This window comes from Diospyros lotus, chromosome 1 (assembly GCF_014633365.1).
Source record: "Diospyros lotus cultivar Yz01 chromosome 1, ASM1463336v1, whole genome shotgun sequence".
Classification (NCBI taxonomy): Eukaryota; Viridiplantae; Streptophyta; class Magnoliopsida; order Ericales; family Ebenaceae; genus Diospyros; species Diospyros lotus.
In genome coordinates, this window is record NC_068338.1 from 26,990,179 (window position 1) to 27,014,215 (window position 24,037).

Here is a 24,037-nt window from a genome sequence, read left to right on the forward strand (position 1 = left end):
AAACAAAACCTGTGGCTAGAGCCTAGAACTTCTTCTAACAGGGAGGAATGCTCATCTAACAAGATGAGCTTTTGGCAGGAGAAACACAGAGTGCTTTGCGGGATTTTTGTTTCTAATCTGGCTTGCGGAAGTGGACATAACAGGCCCAAAATGGGGATCGATTTGCTAATTAAGATTTAGCAGAAGCTGTGGGCGATGAAGGCCCCGCAAAGAACATGCCACGGATCATCCTGGACTGCAAATTCGTTGTGGGTTTCTCAAGATTGAAACAGAGAGAATCAGATCTAATAACTAATCATTCCACATAAGCCCAAAGGAATTAAATACCTGGAAACTGGAAACCTTTCAGTAATACTACAACATGAAAATAACAAACTTGTTTATCATACAAAAACGCTCCCCAAACAAAATTTGCAGGCTTTGACGAAGCATTAACACCTAACAATTGGTTTTTGCAATCGCAATGTGAGAAAACTACTAGCTATAAGAATGACATTGCAATTGAAGCAGATGGTAAAAACATAAACACCATAGTTTATCATCTATCTAATAGGGAAAGCAGCAAAACTTGTTCTTGGAAGTGAGCCACTACTGCACACCGCTCCATTTAGCCCAATCGACAAATTGCATGCCACCATAGATGTTATTGGCAAATCGGACACCCACTGTAAAAGCCATAGCAACAGGTGGGCTCTGCTTTGCCAAAGGAGAAGCTTCAACCAGGCGTTCCAGTCCGTTTATGATTTGATAGCGAGTGTTGGAAGAAACCCCAAGAAAAACACCTGATAAAGAAGTAACACCAAGAAACATAAGTGTTGATGACAACCAAAGAAGCCTGTCTCATTTCTTTAAGCTAATGGCTATTTTAGCAACCCAGCTAAAATAAATGAATTACTGAATACATTTTGCAAATGAAGGAATATATACTAACAGGATATATAGAGAGGTAATGTTATGAAGGGATTAAAATTTGCAAGCATTACAAGAAACCAAAATAACCAAAAAGAAAAAAAAAAAAAGGAGAGAGAGACCAATATGGCCCCTGAACTTTTTTTTTTTTTTTGGTGCTGAAATTCACCCTTGAGCTTTTTGAATGGTTTAATTCATGGTGAATTTGAGCCCCAAAAAAAATCTATAATTTCAGGGGCAAAGCGAACTATTTTGAAAAGTTCACAGGTGAATTTGAGCAAAAAGAAAGTACAAGGGCTAAACTGATTAAAATCAAAAAGTTGATGGGCCAATTTAGACTTCTTCACACACACAAAAAGAAAAAAAAAAACTCTTCTAAGAATAAAATAAGAGTCAATCAGCTAAAGATAACCAACTATATCAATCATATTAAGTGATTGGCCTAACATCAGAATTACAAGAGATCACCACCATCAGTGAAACAAATTACAAGAGACAGTTAACTAAGTTCTCAGACGTGCATCCACAGCTCAGAACTAGTATCTTGGTAAGACAAAACACATCTTGGGAAATAGCCAGCTTACACTTTCTTTCTCCACCCTTTGGTATTTGAGCCCAATGAATTCCAATTACGGAAGATGATGGTAGAAGGAGCCAGTGGAACCTAAAAAGGCCTAGGTGATTGGCATTTGCTCTAGCTTAATATTATTTTGTTGCATAATTTCACTAGGTGCCACTCATAAATTCCACCATACTTCCTCATCGCATATTTTGGTTGACATCTTAATACCATTGCATCTCCGTTTAAAATATAACTAAGCGAGAGTTGAGTGCTAGTACAAATGAGAATGAGTACACAAATGCGTTTGCTAAAAAAGAATTGTAGACAAGTACATTTTTAAATGCAATATTGGAGCTCATAAGACATGTACTGAAAGGAATAACTCTAAAATTTCTCAGGTCAGGTAAACTGCCATTTCCCTCATCTCAATACATTTGCACAACCACAGGGTTGTCTAGTTAATGTCACTGCCAGGCCTGTAGGAATAACTCTTTTTATTAGTAAAGCAATATCATTAAGAAGACACAAAACCCCATACAAGGCAAAGAGAAACAGAATTGGTAAACTACCATGAAGTAAATCATAAAAAAGAAGCACAAAAGAAAGGGAATCCCCTTTCAGCCACCTAAAAGGGAAACAAAAGGTGTTCCCTTGAGAAAATGCAAACGACACTAAACACCTTCAAAACCTCTTTTATTTCTTTCACACCATACAAACCACATCACTCAAAAAGGAGTTACGTTCCACACATCTAGAACTCCTCTTCGGGTAACCACTCAGCTCAATTAACACCAAATAATGAAAAATAGAGACTATAATCATTGATCCACTGGACAGCAACTGGAGGTGGTAGACATGGACTCTCCTCTGTCCTTGCACATAAAGCACCAGCAATTATGTGCCTTCTTGTGATGACTCAATCCCATTTTAAGAGTCTATAGGGATCTTGGATATATTACTTAGTCCCAAAAATCAAACCTTCAACTAGCACTTTTGGGTGAGAGTACATGTGGGATTAAAGTGTCTTCGAAGGCTGATATGCCCTGCAAACTTGGAGAGCCACGGGACCTAAAAGAGTCGCGAGACATGGACATAAAGTCCAAAGGGAAAACGGGTTGCAAGAGATCAAGGAAACAAGTTGAACGAGCAAGGGGTCAAGCCGAGACCAAGTAGGGAGGACCCACTTGGTCATGACCGAGTGGGTGCGACACTACTTTGATTTTTCAGGCATAACTCTCTCGTCCAAATTCTGATTGAGGTGATTCAAAAACCTATGGAAAGCCAAGAGAATTATCTACAATTTTTATGTTTTGAGTTTCAAGAGATACTGACTGAATCAAAACTGAAATTGGGCTCTAAATTGATGCACCTGCACTATTAAGAAGCAAAGTCAAGCATTGGAGCGAAGATGGATCCGAACCAAGGCAAAAGGGGGCGCTCAAAGCCAAGTGGATGAAGACCCACTCGGTCATGACCGAGCGGGTGGGGGACCAATTCCCCTCTCTTTTTTACCCACTCGGTCCTGACCGAGTGGGTGTGACACTGTTTTGGTTTTTTGGGCATAACTCTCTTGTCCAAGCTCCGATTGAAGTGATTTAAAATCTTATGGAAAACCAAGAGAATTATCTACAACTTTCATATTTTGAGTTTTGAGAGATACATGCTGCATCAAGGTGAAAATCAGGCTTGAAGTTGATACACCTATTGATAAGTGTCTTTTATACACTTATTTTGGTCTATAAACTTAGCATTTATACATTCAATGAGCATGATTTCTACTTGATTTGGTTCTATATATGGTTATGTAGATGTGGAGCTGTGTTAAAGCGGACATGGAGCAAAAAGAGTGATTTTTGGTGCATGATGGGAGTGAAATGAAGTTTGGAGGCATGGTCGGGTTTCGAATTAAAAAAAAGCAAAAGAGTATCGAAAACAAGAAGTTGAAGATGATAAAGCAAGAGGCCAAAGAAGAAGGCTAGCGGGCTTATAGCGGTATGCATACCGCTGTAGCACCGTTATAAGACTTACTCTCTGGAGCTCACGGTCTTACAGCGGTATGCATACCGCTGTAGGACCGCTTTAGGAATTATTTTCTGAAGCTCACGGGTCTGCAGCAACAAGCATACCGCGGTAGGACCGCGGTAGGGTTCAAAGCTTCGTGACAAAGCCGTTTTAAGCCCGTTTTAATCCAAATAAAAGGAAAATAGACTCCTTCAAGGTGAAGGACTTTGATAACCTAAAGAGGGCTATATAAAGGCTTATTTTTGGGAGATTAAGTAGTTAGTTTTGGAAGGAGGAGAAGACGGCAAGTTGAGGCAAAAAGAGAAGACTTTCTTGAAGAACTTCGGTTTTGGTTTTATTTTTCTGTTCTTTATTCTTTGCAACATCATGAACTCCGTTTTTATTACTTTTTCGTTGGTTGAAACTATGTTAGGCTAAGTACTTTGTGGCTAGGGTGATTGATGAAACCTAGTTCAATGATGGTTTAATTAAAAGTATTTGGGTTTTATTTTATTCTTGTCTTTTGAGTTGATCGTTTGTTATGCACTAATTCCGTTTTGATGCTTGGCCGCCATTAGAACGTGTTTGTGATTTATATTGCTTTCGAGAGATTCAATATAGATTAGCACTTGATAATAAATGACATAAGGTTCGATAATAGGTAGAGATACCGTTATGCCTTGTGAAATCTTATTTTGATGATCATTGTGGATAAATGCATGTTTTTATATTTGCAGATTAATTAGAGATAATTAATCTCATATGCGAGCATAGATTCGATTGACCATCGAGAGAGACTTTTGATTAACTTAGGATCATCGATTTTCAGATCAAAGCAAGAATTATAAAACTCAATCACTGAGAGATTAAACCAAATATAGAACTACAGTGGATTCATGAACCCTAGCGCATTAGATTATCATATTTAAAACCTAAAGAATTATTTTGTGTTTTTCTTTGGTGAGTTAGTTTTAATTTATATAAAACTTCCATTGAGTATTCTTTGAGTTGTGTGTGGCTTATTAAAGTTAAACAGTGGTTAAAGTAGGGACAAAAAAAACCAATCCTCGTGGGAACGATACTTGATTCATCATTATATTACTTGTTACGATTCCGTACACTTGCAGGAAAGAAAAAGTCTAACACCAATGCTGAAAGGACAAAAGAAGGCGCCGAAGCCAAGTGGGAAAAGACCCACTCAGTCATGACCGAGTGGGTTGGGCCAAATCTCTCCTTTTTTCGTGACCCACTCGGTCATGACCAAGTGGGTATCATTTACGCCCCTACGGATGGGCTCCGAGGCTCTCGAATGGGCCGCGAAATCTATGGAATGGGCCGCGAGACTCTCGCCGCGATTGCTGCACGTCTCCCCTCTCCCTCCTCTATAAATAGGAGGCCACGCCTCTAACCTCAGGGACGCACTCTTAGGCCCTCTCAACGTGATTTCGTACTTTTGCTCTCGGGAATTGACTTAGGCATTGGAGGGTTTGCGCGGGGACACCCACCCGTGCCCCTAACGGTGCTTTCGTCCTACAGGTCACTCGGTCATCAAGGGGCACTCGGTCATCTTGGGCCACTTGGTCATCTTGGGGTACTCAGTCATCAGGGGTCTCAGTGCGTTGGTGACGAGACTCACAGAGCGTTGGTGACGAGACTCTCAGCGCACATTGGTAACGAGACTCTCAGCGTACGTTGGTGACGAGACCTGATACTCATAACACTACACTCTCGAGATTCTTCCGATCAAACACGCACCCTTTATTCTTACAAATAAATTGTTGTATTTTGGCAACAACAAAGGCAATCTTTGGATTCACAAGACCAGGTAATATAAGTCAAGACCTCTCCAATAAACTACCAATGTGGGATTGAGTCATCACATTTCACCTCAAATTATCAATTGTAAGAAAAACTAAGAATGGGTCCATGTGATGACATCTCCATAAGAAAGCCACTGTCAATATCCAAATCACCTTCCAAGTTAAGCTTTTTACTTCATCACTTAGTAGACCATGGAAGGAGCAAATAGTGAAAGTCCCTCTCCTTAATGGTATCATACCTAGTTGGGCTCACTGTTCCCCCACCCAGTCTGCAGCTTACCATGATGCAGTTAAAAGAAGGAGACGTGGATGCAATTTCTCAGTTCTAGAGATTGCACCCAAATAGGGGCAACCACATAATAACTTCCAAAATCAAAGATAAAGATGCCTTTGCATTGAAACATCCCTCAATACAAAAAAACATCAAACAAGGACTACAGACACACCAACTTTATTTTCTCATCAATGCAAGGTCCAATTTTTAGGCAATCATTTCTTACAAATTTCTCATAATTTCTGGTGACCTTTTCCAACAGTTCTCACTGCTATATTTGAAAAGGCCTACTTTATGCACCAAAAATGATATTATCATAACATTTCTCTGTTTTTAGCATTTATGTGTTTGAAATTGGAACCATACTGCAATCCAAGTTACACAACACGTGAACTCCATAAGTACAAGTACTGGGCCAAGGATACACAAGTAAAAAAAAATTATCCTGTTCAACATCACAAAATGAAAAAAAGGGTAAATGAATCCTGCCAGCTAAAAAGAGAAAAAGTAGAAATGGGCGAATGCACAAGGAAAATAGAAATCTATCCATTTAACAATTCAGCTAAGGCCAGGAAACAGGACAGGAAAATCCAAAACTAAGAAGTGGAGAAGGAATGTTGAGCAGGAGAGTAGGAAAAATTGCAGAAAGATAGAGAATTAAAAAGAGAAGAAGAAGAAGTTTGTGAAGAATTAAAGCCAAGAGAAGAGAAAGAATAGCCAAGAGAGAAATTCAATACTGGTGTATTCAATAATCAAACCTGAATAAAAGGTTACATCGTAAGCCTTATTTGTAGGCCAAAACTAAATCAAAATGGAAATAAGTCATATAATAGATATGATTCCAATCCAAAACCTAAATCCTATAATATCTATAATCCTTTAATAAAAATGGAAACAAACCAAAATAACAAGACAATAAAATAAATCTAATCTTTAAAATCAAAATCGGAAACAATATTAAATATGATTATAACTCTATCATCTAAATAATAATGATAAATCAAAACAAGATAGATAATCCCTATCGGGATGTAATTGTTATCATTTTAAAACATTCAACCTCCAGAAAAGACAGGAAAGAAAATAAAAAACAGAAAACAATATCACAAAAGACTCCAGCCTAATGTTTGGTAAAACCATTTTAGCATGATAAAGAAAAACTAGCAGAAGGCATAATTGCCAATTTAAGAAACAAAGGATTTTTTTTTTCCACAACAAAATTGTGATAGAAATTATAAAGAAAGAAACATTTGTTTTCTCTTTCCTACTTGTGGTAGCATGCTTCTAGTGGAAAGAACCAAAGATAAATAAAAAGATCTGCATTTGGTATTTATGACTTGAAAAAAGCCTATGATAGAGTCAATAGAAAAAACTTGTGGAAGGTTTTAGAGAAGAAAGAAGATCAGAATATCTATATACAAGTTATTAAGGGAAATGTCTCATCATCCAGAAACATGTGTTAGAACTTCTAGACAAGATACTAAAGCTTTCCCAATTACAATTGGATTACATCAAGTATTTGCATTGAGCCCTTACCTCTTATTTTTGTGACGAATGAACTCACAAAACACGTCCAAGAAGAAGTATCTTCATGTATGTTATTTGCATATGATACTGTCTTGGTACAAAATAAGGCATGAATTTTTGAATTATGAAGGAACACCTTTGAATCCACATGTTACAAGTTGGGCAGTCAAAAATTGAAAATATAGAATGCATGCTCAATAAAAATAGAAGTATGGATGATGTTTTCGCAAGACTATGAAATCAGGTTATTCCAAAAAAGATCAATTTAGATATTGTGGAAGGAATAAGCCGTCGATAGTAGGATTGTGGTGTGCTCACTGATGTAGCAGATTAATGTTATGTTTCTGTTTGTTGTATTGTTAGGCTGTTAGGCGGTTAAGGCTAAGTATATAAGCTTAGCCTCAATTCAGTTCATGTATTGATTTTTCATTATTGTTTCTTTCTGATCAATAAAGTTTGCAAGGTATTCTTTCTTCTCTCGCTGTTTTCTTCTTATTCATTGTGAAGCTCTTGCTTCATGGTATCAGATCCCTAGACTAGCATCAATGGCCTCTAATCCTGAATTCAGCTCTTCCTCCTCTTTGCCTCATTCTTCTTCCATGTTGTCATTAGCCTCACAGTTCGATTTCTCAACGGTGGCCAAAGCTTTCAATTTCATTCCAATCAAACTCAATTCCAGCAACTATTTGTTTTGGAAGGCTTAGATCTTGGCCACAATTAAGGCTTTTGATTTGCTGTCTTTCATCAACAAGTCTTTGGCACCTTCAAAGTACATCTCCAACCCAGCGAATTCCAATCATGAGGCTTAGGTTGTCAATCCTGAGTATCACAATTGGATCAGGTCAGATCAACTGCTTCTAGATTGGTTATTTTCTACAATCGAAAGAGAAGTTCTTGCACAGGTGATTCATTATGAATCATTTGCCAAGGTATGGACAACTCTTGGAAACCTTTATTCACAACAAACAGTTGCCAAATATTTTCAATTGAAGCAACAACAAAGGTCTATAAAGAAGAATGATTTGTCTGTCAATGATTATATCTTGAAAATCAAGACCATATGATATGCCCTAGCTGCTATTGGAGAATCGTTAAATGATAAAGATCTGTTGATGGCAATTCTTAATGGATTGGATAATGACTACAAAACTGTTGTGAGTCTTATTACATATCAGATGGATGAGATTAACCTAGAAAAAGTTTAATATTTGTTACTGATGCATGAGCAAAGGCTTGCTGCCAAAAATACATCTAGTTTGTTTGTTTATGGTCTTGATTCTATGCATGTAAATCTTGCTTCTCAATGGTCTAGAAATGAGAGTGGTTCTAATAGAGGTGGTTTCCTCAATAGAGGAGGTTCTATTTCACGTGGAGGTGGTTTTAGAGGAGGAAAAGGCCGTGGTAGGTCATCAAGTAGAAGGATATACTGTCAGTAGTTATGTGGGAAACCTGGTCACTTTGTGGATAGGTGCTATTATAGATTTGATAGGAATTTTCAGAGTACTTCAAGTCAAAATTTCAGTCCACAAGTTGGTAGAGGTGGTGGTGTGTTGCAGTCTGGTTCACAAGCATTTGTAGCTAATCCCACAAGTTCTAATGAGGCCTTCTTGACTGAGTTAGGGTATTTACCAGGAGCTTACTATGGTTATTTGTCACAACCTTCAGAGACACAGTCCCAATCCTCCTCCTTTTCATCCTATCATGGTGAACCATCTTGGTTTATAGATTCTGGAGCCACAAACCACATTACCTCAAATCTTAACAACCTTTCCCTTCATTCTCCCTACAATGGCAATGACAAAGTTGCAGTGGGTAATGGTAAGAAGCTTCTCATTTCTAATATTGGACTTAGTCAATTGTATACTCAAACCAAGGTTGTTAAAATTGAGATTTTAAGTGGGATCGTAACATGGTCCATAAAATCGAATCATAAAATCGTAAGATTTTATGGATAATTAAAAATACCCTTTAATTTATATAAATATATGTTTATAAGGACATAATCCTTATTATAAATTATATACATATACTTATTTCAAAATTATTTCATCTATCAATTTCAAAAATACTAAATAATATGAAATTTCTAAATATTAAGTCCATCATTTATCATCAATTCATCCATCCATAATCAAAATTCCAAATAACTAATATTACCATCATCAACAACAAACATTGTTCTTAAATATTAAATATAAATAAAAATACTAAGTCATAAATTAGCATTAAAAAAAAACTTGTTTGTTTCACTTTTTTAATCACACTAGAAATGACAGTCTATTCTTGCTTCCAAGTTTGCCTTTTATCTCATTCTTAAATTAACATCAAAAGGAAGAATTAGAAAACTTCTCACAAAATTAATTCCCAGCGCTCCCCCAAGGGCTTGAAATAAAGACCAGCTACCCAAGACCCTCACTTCGCTCTCGCAACCACCAAGTTGCAGGCCTCCTTGTTTAAATATACACAAAGATTGGTTTTATACTAAGCACAAGACTAACTCAATAAAATCGGTGTTTGACTCCCGAGTCGGGTTCAATTCTACCAAAACTTGATCCTACAAGTGAGTTGACTCGTTTTATGCTTGATGACTCGTAAACTCCTAAAATCGCACGAGTTAACTCATGATTTTAACAACAATAACTCAAACTACTCCCACTTCTATCATTTCTTTACCTAATGCGCTTCATGTTCCTAATATGAAGAAGAACCTGATTAGTGTTTCTCACCTTACTGAGGATCATAATATGATTGCTAAGTTTCACTCTAATTCTTGTTTGATTAAGAATAGGGATTCAAGGCTGGTGCTACTAAGATGGATTCTTAAAGATGGACTTTACTAGTTGGCTCCAGCATTTGCTCATGCTGAATCCAACGTTGTTTCTTCTATTAAGTCTAGAAAATCTGCTACTCATGTGTTAGCTAGTGGGCTTCTTATAATAATTGTAAAGGACAAAGTTTGTCCTCTTTCGATGTGCGCCTTTCATGTACTTCAATCTGTTTTGAATAAAATCAATGTTCCTTGTTCTAGTTCTAATCTTTCATTTTGCGATTCTTGCAAATTGGGAAAAATGCATCAGCTTCCTTTTGCCAATTGTCAAATTACTGCAAAAACACCTTTAGAATTGGTTTATTCGGATTTGTGGGGTCCTTCTCCTATTCTTTCTATTAAGGGGTATCATTATTATATAATCTTTGTTAATGCTTACACTAGGTATACATGGCTATCTCGCTTGAAACTCAAATTTGATGCCCTGACCACTTTCAAAACTTTCTACAAATTTGCTGAGTTGCAATATCAATCATAACTTAAAGCCCTTCAAACTGATAATGGTGGTGAATTTAAGACATTTTCTTTTACCTTATCTTCATGCTTGGGGCATTTAGTCTCGGTTTACTTGCCCTTACACACACCAACAAAATGGTGTAAGTGAAAGAAAACATCGACATATATCTAAGATGGGCCTTACATTGTTAGCCCATGCTCACATGCCCTTAAAATTTTGGGTAGAGGCATTTCAAACCATTGTCTACACCATAAACCTGTTACCAGCCTCACCCCTCAATTTTAAATCTCCCTTAGAAGTTCTCTATAACAAACAACCAATTATATGCAATTGCAACCCTTTGGGTGTGCTTGTTTTCCTTTTCTTCGACCCTATAACAAGCACAAATTCAATTTTCACTTTACCAAATGTGTGTTTCTTAGTTATAGCCATGTTTAAGCAAGGTACAAGTGTTTGCATCCTTCGAGAAGTCTATGTGTCAAGACATGTTCAGTTTAATCCAAAGGAATTTCCCATTCCTCATTTGTGTTCCACTTCTCTTTCTTCTTCTTCTTGTTCCCCTCAGTCAGTGTCTACTGGGCAGTCCACTACATTTCTTCAATCTCTTCCTTCATTTCCTTCTAGTTCTTTCACTCCTCAAGTAGCACATCCCTCTATGCCAACCTCTGTTGATTCTTCAACATCTGCTGATTCTTCTTCTAGTCATTCCTTATCCACTAACACTGATACTTTCTTACCCACTCTTACCCACTAACATTGATCAGCGGCCTGTTTTGTCCAAAATACCTAAGTATAAAGCTGCTCCAACACCTTCTATTCACCCTCACCCTATGGTCACCAGATCTAAATCCAAGCAGCTTGTTGTTACCTCTCCTCATGCCTTAGTAAGTTCCTTAGAACCCAATTCTGTTCATGAGGCTTTATTAGACCTTGGTTGGGTTCAGGCTATGGAAAAAGAGTATTATGCCCTTCAACGAAATCAAACATGGGATCTCGTTCCATTTTCTCTAGATATGAACTTTATTGACTGCAAGTGGGTATTCAGAATTAAATACAATCCTGATGGGACTATCCTTAAGCATAAGGCCCGGCTAGTAGCTAAGGGTTTCCTTAAAAATCCTAGAATTGATTATGTTAAAACTTTTAATCCAATTGTCAAAGCTCCTATTATTAGGGTTTTGTTTTCCTTGACTGTTATATTTGGTTGGGATATTCAACAAGTTGATGTGAATAATGCATTTCTTAATGGGGATCTAAGTGAAGAGGTGTTTATGGCTCAGCTGTGAGATTAAGATAATTTATGATTTTCATCATATCAAGGGGCATCTAAAGTGGTTTCTAGAAGCATTTAAATATAAAGCATTTAATGTATTAAGAAAGGCTTTATAGTAGAGTCTTTCTGTTTTCCAATATAGCATTTATAGCATTAATTCTCTAGGAATCTTCTTGTATTCCTAAACTGCTGTAAATGCCTTGATTAGCCTTTATGGTTGTTTGGCTCTATATAAAGAGAAAAGAAATGAGAAGCCTATGGGAGATTTTGATAAAAAAAATGCTACAGCTCTCCAATATCATCCAACGTTTGTGACTCTCTCAAAAGTTTATTTTCTAAAACCACTATACTTCCGCATGCACCAACAATTTTTGGTATCAGAGCCAATATCCCAATTCCAATTTCAAAATGGCCTCAAATCCTCCATCTACATCCAACACTATGTTCTCCTACTCTCAAAGCCAAGTTCCCATCTTTGAGGGTGAAAACTATAGATATTGGAGTGATCAAATGATGTTCTTCTTCATCTCTCAAGATTTGTGGGAATTGATTGAAGAGGATTATGAAGAACCACCAACTGCAGGCTCAAATACAGCGTGGACTGCAGAAAATCAAACCCAATACAAGAAGAATACAAAGAAGAACGCCCTAGCCTTGAGATATCTACATCAAGGTGTAAGCAAGTCCATCTACCCTCACATCTACGGTATCACAAAGGCCAAAGTTGCTTGGGAAACATTGAAGAAGGAGTTCAAAGGTAACGACAAGGTTGTTTCCATAAGGCTGCAGTCACTTTGGAAAAGTTTTGACACTTTATCCATGAAGGATTCTGAATCAATAAAGGAGTTCTTTTCAAAGGTTTCTGAGATTGTGAATCAAATCAGAGGCTATGGAGATCAGATAGATGAAAAGAAGGTTGTGGAGAAGATTCTTAGGAGTTTACCTCCTAAATTTGATCATGCAGCAGCTGCCATAGAAGAATCCAAAGACTTATCAAAGATCACTATGTTTGATCTCAGCGATTCTTTGGAAGCACATGAAGAAAGGATCAAGAAGTCTTCAAGTCAATCTTTAGAGCAAGCTTTTCAATCCAAGGTGAATCTAAAAAGGAAGGATCAAGAGAAGAAGAGAGGCCAATTTCAGCAGGGAAGAGTCCCAGAAAGTCAAGGTAGAGGCTGTGGAAGAGGCCATGGACGTGGTAGAGGCGTCCAGCCTCAAAAATAAAACCACCAAGGTCCTTATTGCATTATTTGCAAGAAGACCAACCATGTAGCTCCTGATTGTTACCACAAATGCAAAAAGTGTCGAATCCCTAATCACTCTCAAAGGGATTGTTGGCATCAAAACGCTGAGAAATCTGAGGCCAATTTCTCTAAGGAGAATAATGAAGAACAGGTTTTTTACACCTGTTTAAGTACAGAAAGCAAGGAGAACAAAATATGGTTCCTAGATAGCGGGTGCAGTAATCACATGACAGGGAACAAGGAGCTCTTTGTGGAGATTGATGAGAGCGTCTTAAATTCTGTCATCCTTGGAGATGGCAAGGCAGAAAGAATTAAGGGCAAAGGAGTCATTGCTGTCCATACTAAATTGGGAGAGAAATGGTATATTCATGATGTACTTTACGTTCCAAATTTGGGTCACAATCTCTTAAGTGTTGGACAGCTTGTTCAAAAGGGTTATCAAATTCATTTTGATAACAATGAGTGCAAGATTATTGACAAGAAGAAGAATATGGTCATGGCAAAAATTGAAATGACCAAAAACAAGGTGTTTCCACTTGCAATGTCATATTCTAATGACATGGCTCTCAAGGGAGAAAGCATCAAGGAATCCCTACTTTGGCACTTGCGGTATGGACACCTACATCTGAGGGGACTTCAGCTTTTGCAACAAAAGGAGATGGTGAAGGGACTTCCTCGAATTGAGCAGAAAGATCATGTATGTGAAGGCTGTGTTTTTGGGAAAATGCATCATTTTCCATTTCCAAAAACAGCATGGAGAGCCAAAGCACCGCTGGAGTTAGTACATTTTGATATATTCGGCCCAACAAGAACCCCCTCTCTTGGTAATAAGAGATATTTCTTGTTGTTTGTTGATGATTATACTCGGATGATTTGGGTTTATTTTATCCATGCAAAATCAGATGCCTTTTCTGTATATCTTGAATTTAAGGCTCTTGTAGAAAGACAAAGTGGATATAAAATAAAGACTTTGAGGACTGATCGGGGGGGCGAGTTCATATACCACCCATTCATGGAGTATTACAGGAAAGAGGGGATACAAAGGCAGCTTACAGTAAGCCGCAGCCCACAGCAGAACGGAGTGGCTGAAAGAAGAAATAGAACGATTGTGGAGATGGCTAGAAGCATGCTAAAAGGAAAGGGACTGCCTAACAACTTATGGGCTGAAGCTGTGCACACAACAGCTTATATCTTGAATCGTTCCCCTACAAAATCAGTCCAGAATAAAACTCCCTATGAAGCATGGAGTGGGAGAAAACCAAATGTAAGTAATTTGAAAGTATTTGGCTGCCTTGCTTATTCTCTGAATAAATCTCCTAACAAGGATAAGTTTGATGAAAAAGGAGAAAAGTTGTTATTTGTTGGATATAGTGATGAATCCAAGGGATATAGATTGATTAATCCCCAAACTAACAAGTTGACTGTTGCAAGAGATGTTATATTTGATGAAATGGCAGTGTGGCAATGGAGTTCCAGCTCTCAAAACTCCATTAAAGTGACTGACTCTGGTCCTGCAGAAAGTACAGAGACTGAAGAGGCAAATCAAACACAAAATCCAGCAAATACAGAAGCTGGAAGTACTTCTGGAAGACAGGTTTCAGGTTCTGGAACCACAAGTTCAGTAGAATCTTCATCTCCAGTCCCTAATTTAAGAAGATCAGGTAGAATTAGAAGACCTCCTGAAAGGTATGGAGATTTCAAGAGTTATTCAGACAATGAAAGTGCAGAATTTGCTCTTTTTTCTTGTGAGCCACAGAAATTCCAAGAAGCAGTAAAAGAAGACAAGTGGCTGAAGGCAATGGATGAAGAGATTGCAATAATAGAAAAGAATAGAACATGGGAGCTGGTTGACCTTCCTAAAGAAAAGGATGTGATTGGCCTGAAATGGGTCTTTAAGACCAAGTATAATGAAGATGGAAGCATGCAGAGAAATAAAGCAAGGTTTGTTGCAAAAGGGTATGTCCAGCAGCCTGGTGTGGATTTTAATGAAACTTTTGCACCAGTGGCACGCATTGAAACTATCAGAATGGTACTGGCCATAGCAGCCCAATTAGAGTTGCAGGTATATCAGCTGGATGTGAAGTCAGCTTTCCTTAATGGAGAGCTTGAAGAGGAAGTCTATGTGGAGGAGCCCCCAGGCTATGAGCTGAAGGGTAAAGAAGAAAAAGTTTATAGGCTGAGGAAGGCTTTATATGGCCTTAAACAAGCTCCTAGAGCTTGGAACAGCAGGATAGATTCCTATTTTCAGCAAAGTGGTTTCCATGGAAGTCCGAATGAGCCATCACTTTATGTGAAATGGAGTGGACAGAATTTTATGGTGATATGTTTATATGTAGATGATCTGATCTACATGGGAAATAACCTGAAGTTACTTGCTGATTTTAAGCAGTCAATGATGCATGAATTTGAAATGACTGACTTGGGTGTTATGAAGTATTTTCTTGGCATACAGGTCAAGCAAGGAAAAGGGGAAATTTTCATTTCCCAAGAAAAATACACCCTTGATATTCTGAGAAAGTTTCAGATGCTGAATTCAAAATCTGTATCCACTCCAATGGCATTGAATGAGAAGCTGAAGGTTGTGAGAAGCTGAAGGTTGATGATGGGTCCAAGAAGGTAGATGAAGGGCTGTATAGAAGTTTGATTAGTTCCTTGTTATATCTGACCCACACTAGGTCAGATATTATGCAGGCCGTAAGTATGTTATCTAGATTTATGAGTAGCCCGAGCACATTGCATTATTCTGCAGCAAAAAGAGTGCTGAGATATCTTAATGGAACCAGAAAACTTGGACTCGGGTATAATAAAGAATCAGAGTATTTTTTGAATGGATTCACTGACAGTGACTGGGCAGGATCCTTGGAAGATAGAAAGAGCACTTCGGCTTTTGTGTTTCTCTTGAGAAGTAACATTATTTCGTGGAGTTCAAGGAAGCAACAAACTGTGGCATTATCATCAGCAGAGGCCGAATATACTGCAGCTACAGAAGCAGCTTGTGAAGCTGTTTGGTTGAGAAAGTTGCTTGCTGACCTAGGCCAGAAGCAAGAGGTGCCTATGGTAATTTGTTGCGATAATATGTCTGCTATTGCTATGACAAAAAATCCTATTTTTCATGCCAGGACTAAGCATATTGAACTCAGACATCACTACATTCGAGATTTAGTACAGAAGGGTGAAATTCAACTGAAGTTTGTAAGTACAAATGAGCAGCCAGCAGACATGCTCACCAAGGCAATCAGTTCAGAAAAGTTCGAGAAGTTCAAAGCTCAGTTGAAAATCACAAATTAAGAGGGGAATTTGTGAGATTAAGATAATTTATGATTTTCATCATATCAAGGGGCATCTAAAGTGGTTTCTAGAAGCATTTAAATATAAAGCATTTAATGTATTAAGAAAGGCTTTATAGTAGAGTCTTTTTGTTTTCCAATATAGCATTTATAGCATTAATTCTCTAGGAATCTTCTTGTATTCCTAAACTGTTGTAAATGCCTTGATTAGCCTTTATGGTTGTCTGGATGTGTATAAAGACAAAAGAAATGAGAAGCCTATGGGAGATTTTGATAAAAAAAAAAAGGCTACAACTCTCCAATATCATCCAACGTTTGTGACTCTCTCAAAAGTTTTATTTTCTAAAATCACTATACTTCCGCATGCACCAACATCAGCCTGAGGGGTTTGTGAGGTCTCAATTTCCTTCACATGTGTGTCAATTGAAAAAGTCTCTTTATGGGCTTAAACAAGCCCCTAGAGCTTGGTACACAAAGTTAAGATCTGCCCTGCAAGATTGGGGTTTTAAAAGAGTTGTGTCTGATGCTTCATTGTTTATTAAAAGAACCTCTTGTTGTGTGTTGTTTATTTTGGTGTATGTGGATGATATTCTTGTCACTAGTTCTAATCCTATAGCTCTCCAAGATTGTATTAGAGATTTGGACACACATTTTGCTCTTAAAACTCTAGGATCTGTTAACTACTTCCTAGGGTTTGAAGCTCATAGAGATCCCATTGGTATATACCCTACTCAATCCAATACACATTGGATTTATTGAAAAAGACAGCAATGCAAGATTGCAAGCCCTGTGCAACTCCAATGAAATCGGATCTTTCCTTGACTGATAAGGGAGATCTGTTTTTTGAGCCATCTCTCTATAGAACTATCATTGGTTCTCTTCAATATTTGACCTATACTCGGCCAGACATTGCATTTGTTGTAAACAAGTTGAGTTAGTTTTTGTCCTCTCCTAAGCAGCAACATTGGTGGGCTTGTAAAAAATTGCTTTGGTATTTTAAAGGGACAGTTGGTCTGGGACTGTTATTTGCCCCATCTCCTAATGATTTGTCTTTAACAGTCTATACAGATGCTAATCATGCGGGTTGTAAGGTAACTAGACGGCCTACCAGTGGGTTGTGTGTCTTTCTTGGCAAAAATCTATTGGTTTGGGGCTCAAGAAAACAATATGTAGTGGCCAGATCTGTTGGTGAAGCTGAGTATAGGGCTGTAGCTCAAGGAGTGACTGAGGTCTTGTGGCTCAAATCTCTATTCTCAGAGTTAATCCATGTGTTAATACTCCAATTCTTTGGTGTAATAACCTAGCAGCTAAAAGTATAGCTGAGAATCCAGTGTTTCACTCTTGGACCGAACATATTGAGATTGATGTGCATTTTGTAAGAGAGAAGGTAGAAAATGGTGATGTTGAAATTCGGTTTGTTCCCACTCTTCATCAAGTGGCTGATATCTTCACTGAAGGGTTGTCAAAGACTCAAAGGATAGGTTTTTGTTTTTGTGCAACAAGCTGGGTCTCAAGCTGTCACCTATGTATCACAATCATATTGTTGCTCTAGATAGCCTACAGTCTACAGATAGTCTACAGCCTAACTCTCTGTCATCTACTATAGAGTCTGATTTGAGGGGGAATGTGGAAGGAATAAGTTGTCGATAGTAGAATTGTGGTGTGCTCACTGATGTAGCAGATTAATGTTATGTTTCTTTTTGTTGTATTGGTAGGCTGTTAGGCAGTTAAGGCTAAGTATATAAGCTTAGCCTCAATTCAGTTCATGTATTGATTTTTCATTATTGTTCCTTTCTGATCAATAAAGTTTGCAAGGTATTCTTTCTTCTCTCACTGTTTTCTTCTTATTCATCGCGAAGCTCTTGCTTCAAATTTAGATATCTTGATTCAATTGTTCAAAAGAAAGCGCAGATAATTTGAGGATGTCAAACATTTTATGCAATTATAAAATCTCTTTAAAGCTAAAAGGGAAGTTTTATGAGACAACTATAAGACCATCTCTATTGTATGGCTTAAAATATGGGGGAGTTAAGTACCAACATGTGCAAAATAAGAGCATGCCTAAGATGAGAATGTTATAGTGAATATGGAGCCAAACAAGATAAGAAATGAGATTATACATAATAAGATTGGAGCGATGCCTTTAAAGATAAGATGTGGGAGACATGATTATGATGGTTTGGACATGTAAGAGGAAGACTAGTAAACAACCCTATGAGGCGAGTGGAGAAAATAAAGAAAATTTGTAACAATAGAGGTAGAAAAAAACCAAAGAGAACTTGGTAGGGAAACCTTAAACATGGCATATGATATAATGGCCTTGTAGAAAATATGGGCATAGATCTCGCATAGAGATGGGTGGAGATCTAGAATTCATGTAGTCGACCCACTTAGTAGAATTTAGGCTTGTGATTGTTTTTATTGTAAAGAAATAAACATATGATTCTTAAAGTAAGAATTTTCAGTCATGAATTCATTAACAAGTACAACTGAATTAGAAATGACTTTTTCCCTAATGAACTGATAGACATGACTCAAGTACTAAAAAAATGTAGTTACTAGCCAAAAAGAGGATTCAGAGCAAAAAGTTAAACATACCCCAAAGAGCAGCACTTTTCACCAAAGGTGGCACAGGAATGTCCTCCTCTGACTTTTTGATGTTTCTATACATATCAAGGCAGAAAAAGAGAAGGAAAAAGGCAACCAATTATTAACTCTCACGATAAAGAAAAATGACAAACATTTGCAGACTACGGATATTCCAAGCTGAAACACCAGCAAGTAAATCACATAAGTGAAACTAAAACAAGGAATATAAAAAGAATAAAAAGGAAATTCACATGCCAAATATAATGTGCAAAATCAGAAGGTATATATGTATATATTTTGATAATAAATCTTTTATATGTTTTGATAAATAATAAAGATTTATATCACTAAAGGTCACCTTCAAGGGGCTGAACCCTATACAAGAAATAGACATAGAATCAGAACATTTAGCTGACTTATAAAACTTTTCAACAAGTTTTGATAGCCCAAGGTAATGTTTCAGAGCATTTAGGTAACCCTTAATTTTGAAAGCTGAAAGTCAGCTTTTAGAACATTGCTAACTTATAAAACTTTTCAGTAAATTTTCCACTTGTTCAAAATACTTCTAGTAGGATTTTGGCTATGCTTAATGCCAACCTACTTCTTAACATTACTGTTCTATGGTCATGCAAAAACTACGTTGATGGCAAAAATCAATGAGAACAAAGTGAGAAAGGATTATTGTCATCTATTTTGTTTAAGATACATGTGCACAAATAGAGAAAGAGGTTGTTTGTTCATCAGTAAGTCATTTGATCAATTGTGAAAAATCATACCTTTTCGCTGTCATGATCAAATTTGCAATGCCTTGGCCAATAAGACCGCACACAAATCCAACTGAGCCATACAATATGCCCTGAACCCAAACAAATAAACGAGCAATATTACATCACAAAGTCTATGGTACGCATATAAATACTAAGTCTAGCTTCAGGCAGAGAGAGTAATATAACCACAAAACAATTCAGAAAAGATGTGAACTTAAAAATAAACTGAAGCAGACATTTATATTTATTTTTCTTTGTTTGGTTATGGATGTTGACCATAAAAGGTTTGAAGCAAGAAAGTGGGATTTTGCAAAAATATAGCGGCAAGAAATAAATATTTTCAAGAAAAGCAGTCTAATCATGGCATATTAGTAACTTAATAAGCACAGTGAAATATGGTACCTTGTAAAAGTATGTAGCTATGCGCTGTTTCACTGTGAATTTACATCCTGGCCTTTCAGCTTCAAAAACACTGCATATGAGAAAATTACATGAGAGAATTCTTTTCCTTTTTCTCATAAGATAACTAACCATGGAAGACAAGAAAATTGTAGGCTGTATGGGCCACTGAAGGATATTGGAACAGGGGGAAAAAAATTTTGAATCAATACAGTAGATCCATAGTCCCAGAATAAGTGCTATTGAAGTCATAAGAATGATAATTAAATCAAAGGAAGATTTAATGAATTTATTAGTTTAAATAATACTAGTAATTATTATTATTATTGTGGGGTGGGGAAGGTAGGTGGGGTTAAGGCATGGTTTGTTGTTGCTTCTCAGAATGCTCGCATGACATAACATTGAAGGAGGCAGCTTTCAAATTCTTTGATTGCATTGTAAGAAAGAAATGTAGCATGCAAAAAGAGGACGTGTTCTTGGAATACAAGTAGGGAGGCACTCACATTTTCCTAATAAGTCTAAAGAAAGTATTAAGTGAATATATCCATAGAATGAAGTAATGCCTTGAACGAAAGAAGGAAATGTCAGATTTCTAAGGGAAAAACCATTGCCAAAAGTCTCAAATCAATGCATCAATGAAGCCATAAGTGCCCAAATAGGGAAAAGTAGGAGTGTGTTGAAGACACAACAAAACATAGAAGGACAAGCTCATAAAGTGAGGGAGCGAAAATGGTCCCAGATTAGCTTAAGGAGCATAAGGAAAAGACCCAGATTACAACGAAATGAGGAAAGAAAGGAAATCTGACTACTGAAATGAGAAATCCTCTGTGGACTACACAGACTTATGTTAAGTAGGCTATCAAAATCTCAATAACAGTTATTTGTTATCAAATATACAAATTCATGTCGAAGTTATTCATTAAGGAATAAAAGGTAGGGAAATGATTTCTTCATATATATATATAATTTTTTTCTCTCAGTTTCTTCACTAATTTGAGCTTACCTTTATATCAGATTTATTCATATTCCAGGAATCTGAGTTCCAAATGGGACACAAGTTATTGTACTTCATTTAGAAGTAAGACGCTTTCTTCCCAAGATCAAGTTGAAGAAACTAGATTAGATAATTTTTTACTAAGTTAGTAAGAAACAAATAATGGCCCTTAAAGAGAATATGGCCATAGAATTCACATGGTCAACACCATCTAGTGGGACTAGAGCTAGTGATTATTGTTGTTGTAGTTGAAATAAAAAAAAAAATGACAGCATTATTGCCTACACTTAAAATCTTTAGTTGGACACCAAGAAATATAATGCCTTCCCTGAATTTAATTTTTGCATGGTAAAGATACAAAAATGACAATTGCAACTAGAAAACATATAAGATCCTTCAGAAAATATAAGTCAAGGGCAATTGCACAAATTTGGCTGGTCCCTTGTGTGAAAGTTACCAGGTATCAGCTGTAAAGCCTGCCCTTCATGGCAACATTTCTGACTCCCTCGTTCACTTATTAATTGTTGAATTAGGTTAGGTTATTACACCAGCTTAAACCAAATTCACACATATTAATATGTTGGTTCCATGACCATATATCATCCCACCAAAGTAGGGCCAAGAGTGATAAACTGTGTAGCAACTTACTTTGGGCACCATTTATTCAAAATGACTATTCTAAGGCCAAAGATGCATTCTATAGATAGCCTATGGTTCCATAGTTACAACAAGCTCATAGAGATTACTTCCTATTACAAGAAGTGTTGCAAAATCTAACCATTAATGGCACATTCAAAAATGGTGACATTGGTACAAGTACTTCAAATGAGATGAAACATTCAAAAAACATTCCTGTGTGCATCAGTTACCTGCTAGGAAGAGCTCCACAAGCATGTTTGATTTGTCCAAACAAACCACTCGATATAGCTGGTTTCCCTATTCGGGCATATGGTGCCAACATTCCCACCAAAGCTATATCAACAACCACGCCAACCAAAAGATCTGCAGCATACAACTCAAACTCTGCCCAAAAATCCTTCCCTCTTTTCTGAACTTCAGCAAATGTTGCACAGCAAGAATCAATCACTACCTGTATTGCATTAAATCACAACAGCAACTCTGAGCACTCCATACCGTGTATGATTCTTGGTTCAACTCCGTATTAAACATGATATAAACATTATACGAGCAGTTGAAACATTAAAATGGAACCGTGTGTTTGACCACGTTATAATAGAAAAATTATCTTATGATTCTGATTAACGAGAATGAAATGATACAAACGTAACAAGATTACAGAACAAACCTCTGTTCCAACTTTGAAAAGAAAAGATGGATCAGCAAGCATTCTATTTCTCAGCATCCCACAGTACCTCATCAAAAAGCCTACCGGCCAAATTGATCCCTGCAACGCCACAACGGCCATTCATTATTCCCTACAAAACAACAGAAAATACTCGCCGCATAAAAATGTGATCTTAAATCCACCTGCAAATCCAAATATCGAGTAAGAAGCAGTCTACGAAGTCCAGTAGCCTTCGCAACCTCCAGCATATCGGAAGGAAGAGTGGCCCCCCGCATTTCGGTCTCTCTCATAACTTCTTCAAACTTCATCACCGGTCCAAACTCCTCCTCATCGTTATCGTCCTCATCGCCGCCGCCCCCGCCACCTCCACCGGGAGGAAAACTGCCGTTGCTCCCGTCTCCACCTCCAGCACTTCCATCGTCAGTTTTCGGCGCAGAATCAGTTTCTACTTCCTCCAAAATTCTGACCGCGTTCTCTGCCGACTCCGATCCAACGCACTTGAATCTGATCACGCGCTTACTCCTAGCCGAGTGCGACAAAGCCACGAATTTCGCTGAATTTGCGTTCGAAACCCTGACTTCCACCATGGTGATGACACTCCATCGCTTCGTTGAATGAGTGCCGCTTGTTGAACTATGCGCATTTGCCAATGGGAGACTCGACGAATGAAGCGCAACATCCATGTCTCTGAATCGTTACAAAGTTGTTTTACCGGGAATGAACCAATCAAAGAGGTCAGGTCCGAAACGAATGATTCGAGATCACAACAACAGAACTAGAGGCGGAACCCTAATAACGATTCCGTCTCTGTCGCTCTCTCTTCGTTATTTATTCCGGTTGTAGTCAGTAGAATTTGACTGATGAGAGAGGGAGGGGGCGCGGTTTGTTTGGTATTGTTCGTTGATTCATGGATCCGACTTTTCAACCGGTTATGATTTTATAAATTATTTTCTCCTACTAAATCAGCTAAATTAAACAAAATATACTTTTTTCCTGTAAAAATAAAACCTCTATGAATTTAGCTCTTTCAATTACTGTTCGTGAGAGTAGCTACGTCATCCATAATTTCTAAATAAAATCCCCTATTAAAGAATGGGAATTTGGTTATCATTTTGGAAAAAAAATAATACAAATAATAATATAAGGTTCAAACACTTTACCTCGATACGCATGTTTATATATGAGTTAAAACTCTATTTTACAAGTATCTATACATATCCAAACATGTTTTTTGAGTTTCAGGCGCAATAAATTCAAAAGAAGTTGTTGGTTCTTCAAGATATGACTATTCAAGAGAGGTGAATTGAATAATTAATTTTTTTTAATAAATATTATTGATTAATATTTTTATTTAAAAATATATATTTGATAAATATAATAAATTATGTTTGAAATTAATAATTAATGCAAATCATAAAATATAACAAGAATAAATAATGTAAGGCATAATATAATTTATGGTGATTCGATATTTTCCACACATACCTAATTCATTTTTTCAATATTTATCTCAATTTTTTTTTTTGAGATATATGTTATAAAAATATTATATAAATTAATTTAAAAAAAATTAATATAAAATAATATTTTTAATAATTCATATGATAAAAAATATTTAATAAATTAATTTTAAAAAATTAAATTTAAAAAATATTTAAAAATATTTTTAACATAAAATAATATTTTTAGTAATATATACATTATAAAAAATAATTTAATACTATAATTAATATATTTTAAAAAAATTGTTAATCACAAAAATACTATAATTTGTATATTAATTTTTTTATTAATTATTAAA

General features: G+C 36.8%; 1 protein-coding gene across 1 annotated transcript; it reads right to left on the reverse strand.

The window, feature by feature from the left end:
- Nucleotides 1–281: 281 nt before the first annotated feature.
- On the reverse strand, nucleotides 282–23,125 carry LOC127789131 (protein RETICULATA-RELATED 1, chloroplastic). Its single transcript, XM_052317922.1, has 7 exons — nucleotides 22,419–23,125; nucleotides 22,237–22,335; nucleotides 21,800–22,020; nucleotides 19,940–20,009; nucleotides 19,547–19,626; nucleotides 18,780–18,844; nucleotides 282–782 (listed from the first exon to the last, which is right to left on the reverse strand). Exons 1-7 carry the CDS (start codon nucleotides 22,917–22,919, stop codon nucleotides 589–591), a joined length of 1,230 nt encoding a protein of 409 aa, XP_052173882.1. The 5' UTR covers nucleotides 22,920–23,125; the 3' UTR covers nucleotides 282–588.
- Between the last annotated feature and the right edge of the window lie 912 nt (nucleotides 23,126–24,037).

Excerpts from the sequence above, each read along its gene's own strand:
- LOC127789131 (XM_052317922.1), bottom strand. The coding sequence starts at position 22,919 with ATGGATGTTGCGCTTCATTCGTCGAGTCTCCCATTGGCAAATGCGCAT. Across the intron at positions 22,336-22,418 it reads CTCGATATTTGGATTTGCAG|GGATCAATTTGGCCGGTAGG; the intron begins GTGGATTTAAGA and ends GTGGCGTTGCAG. Across the intron at positions 783-18,779 it reads GAAAAGTGCTGCTCTTTGGG|GTGTTTTTCTTGGGGTTTCT; the intron begins GTATGTTTAACT and ends CTTCTTTATCAG.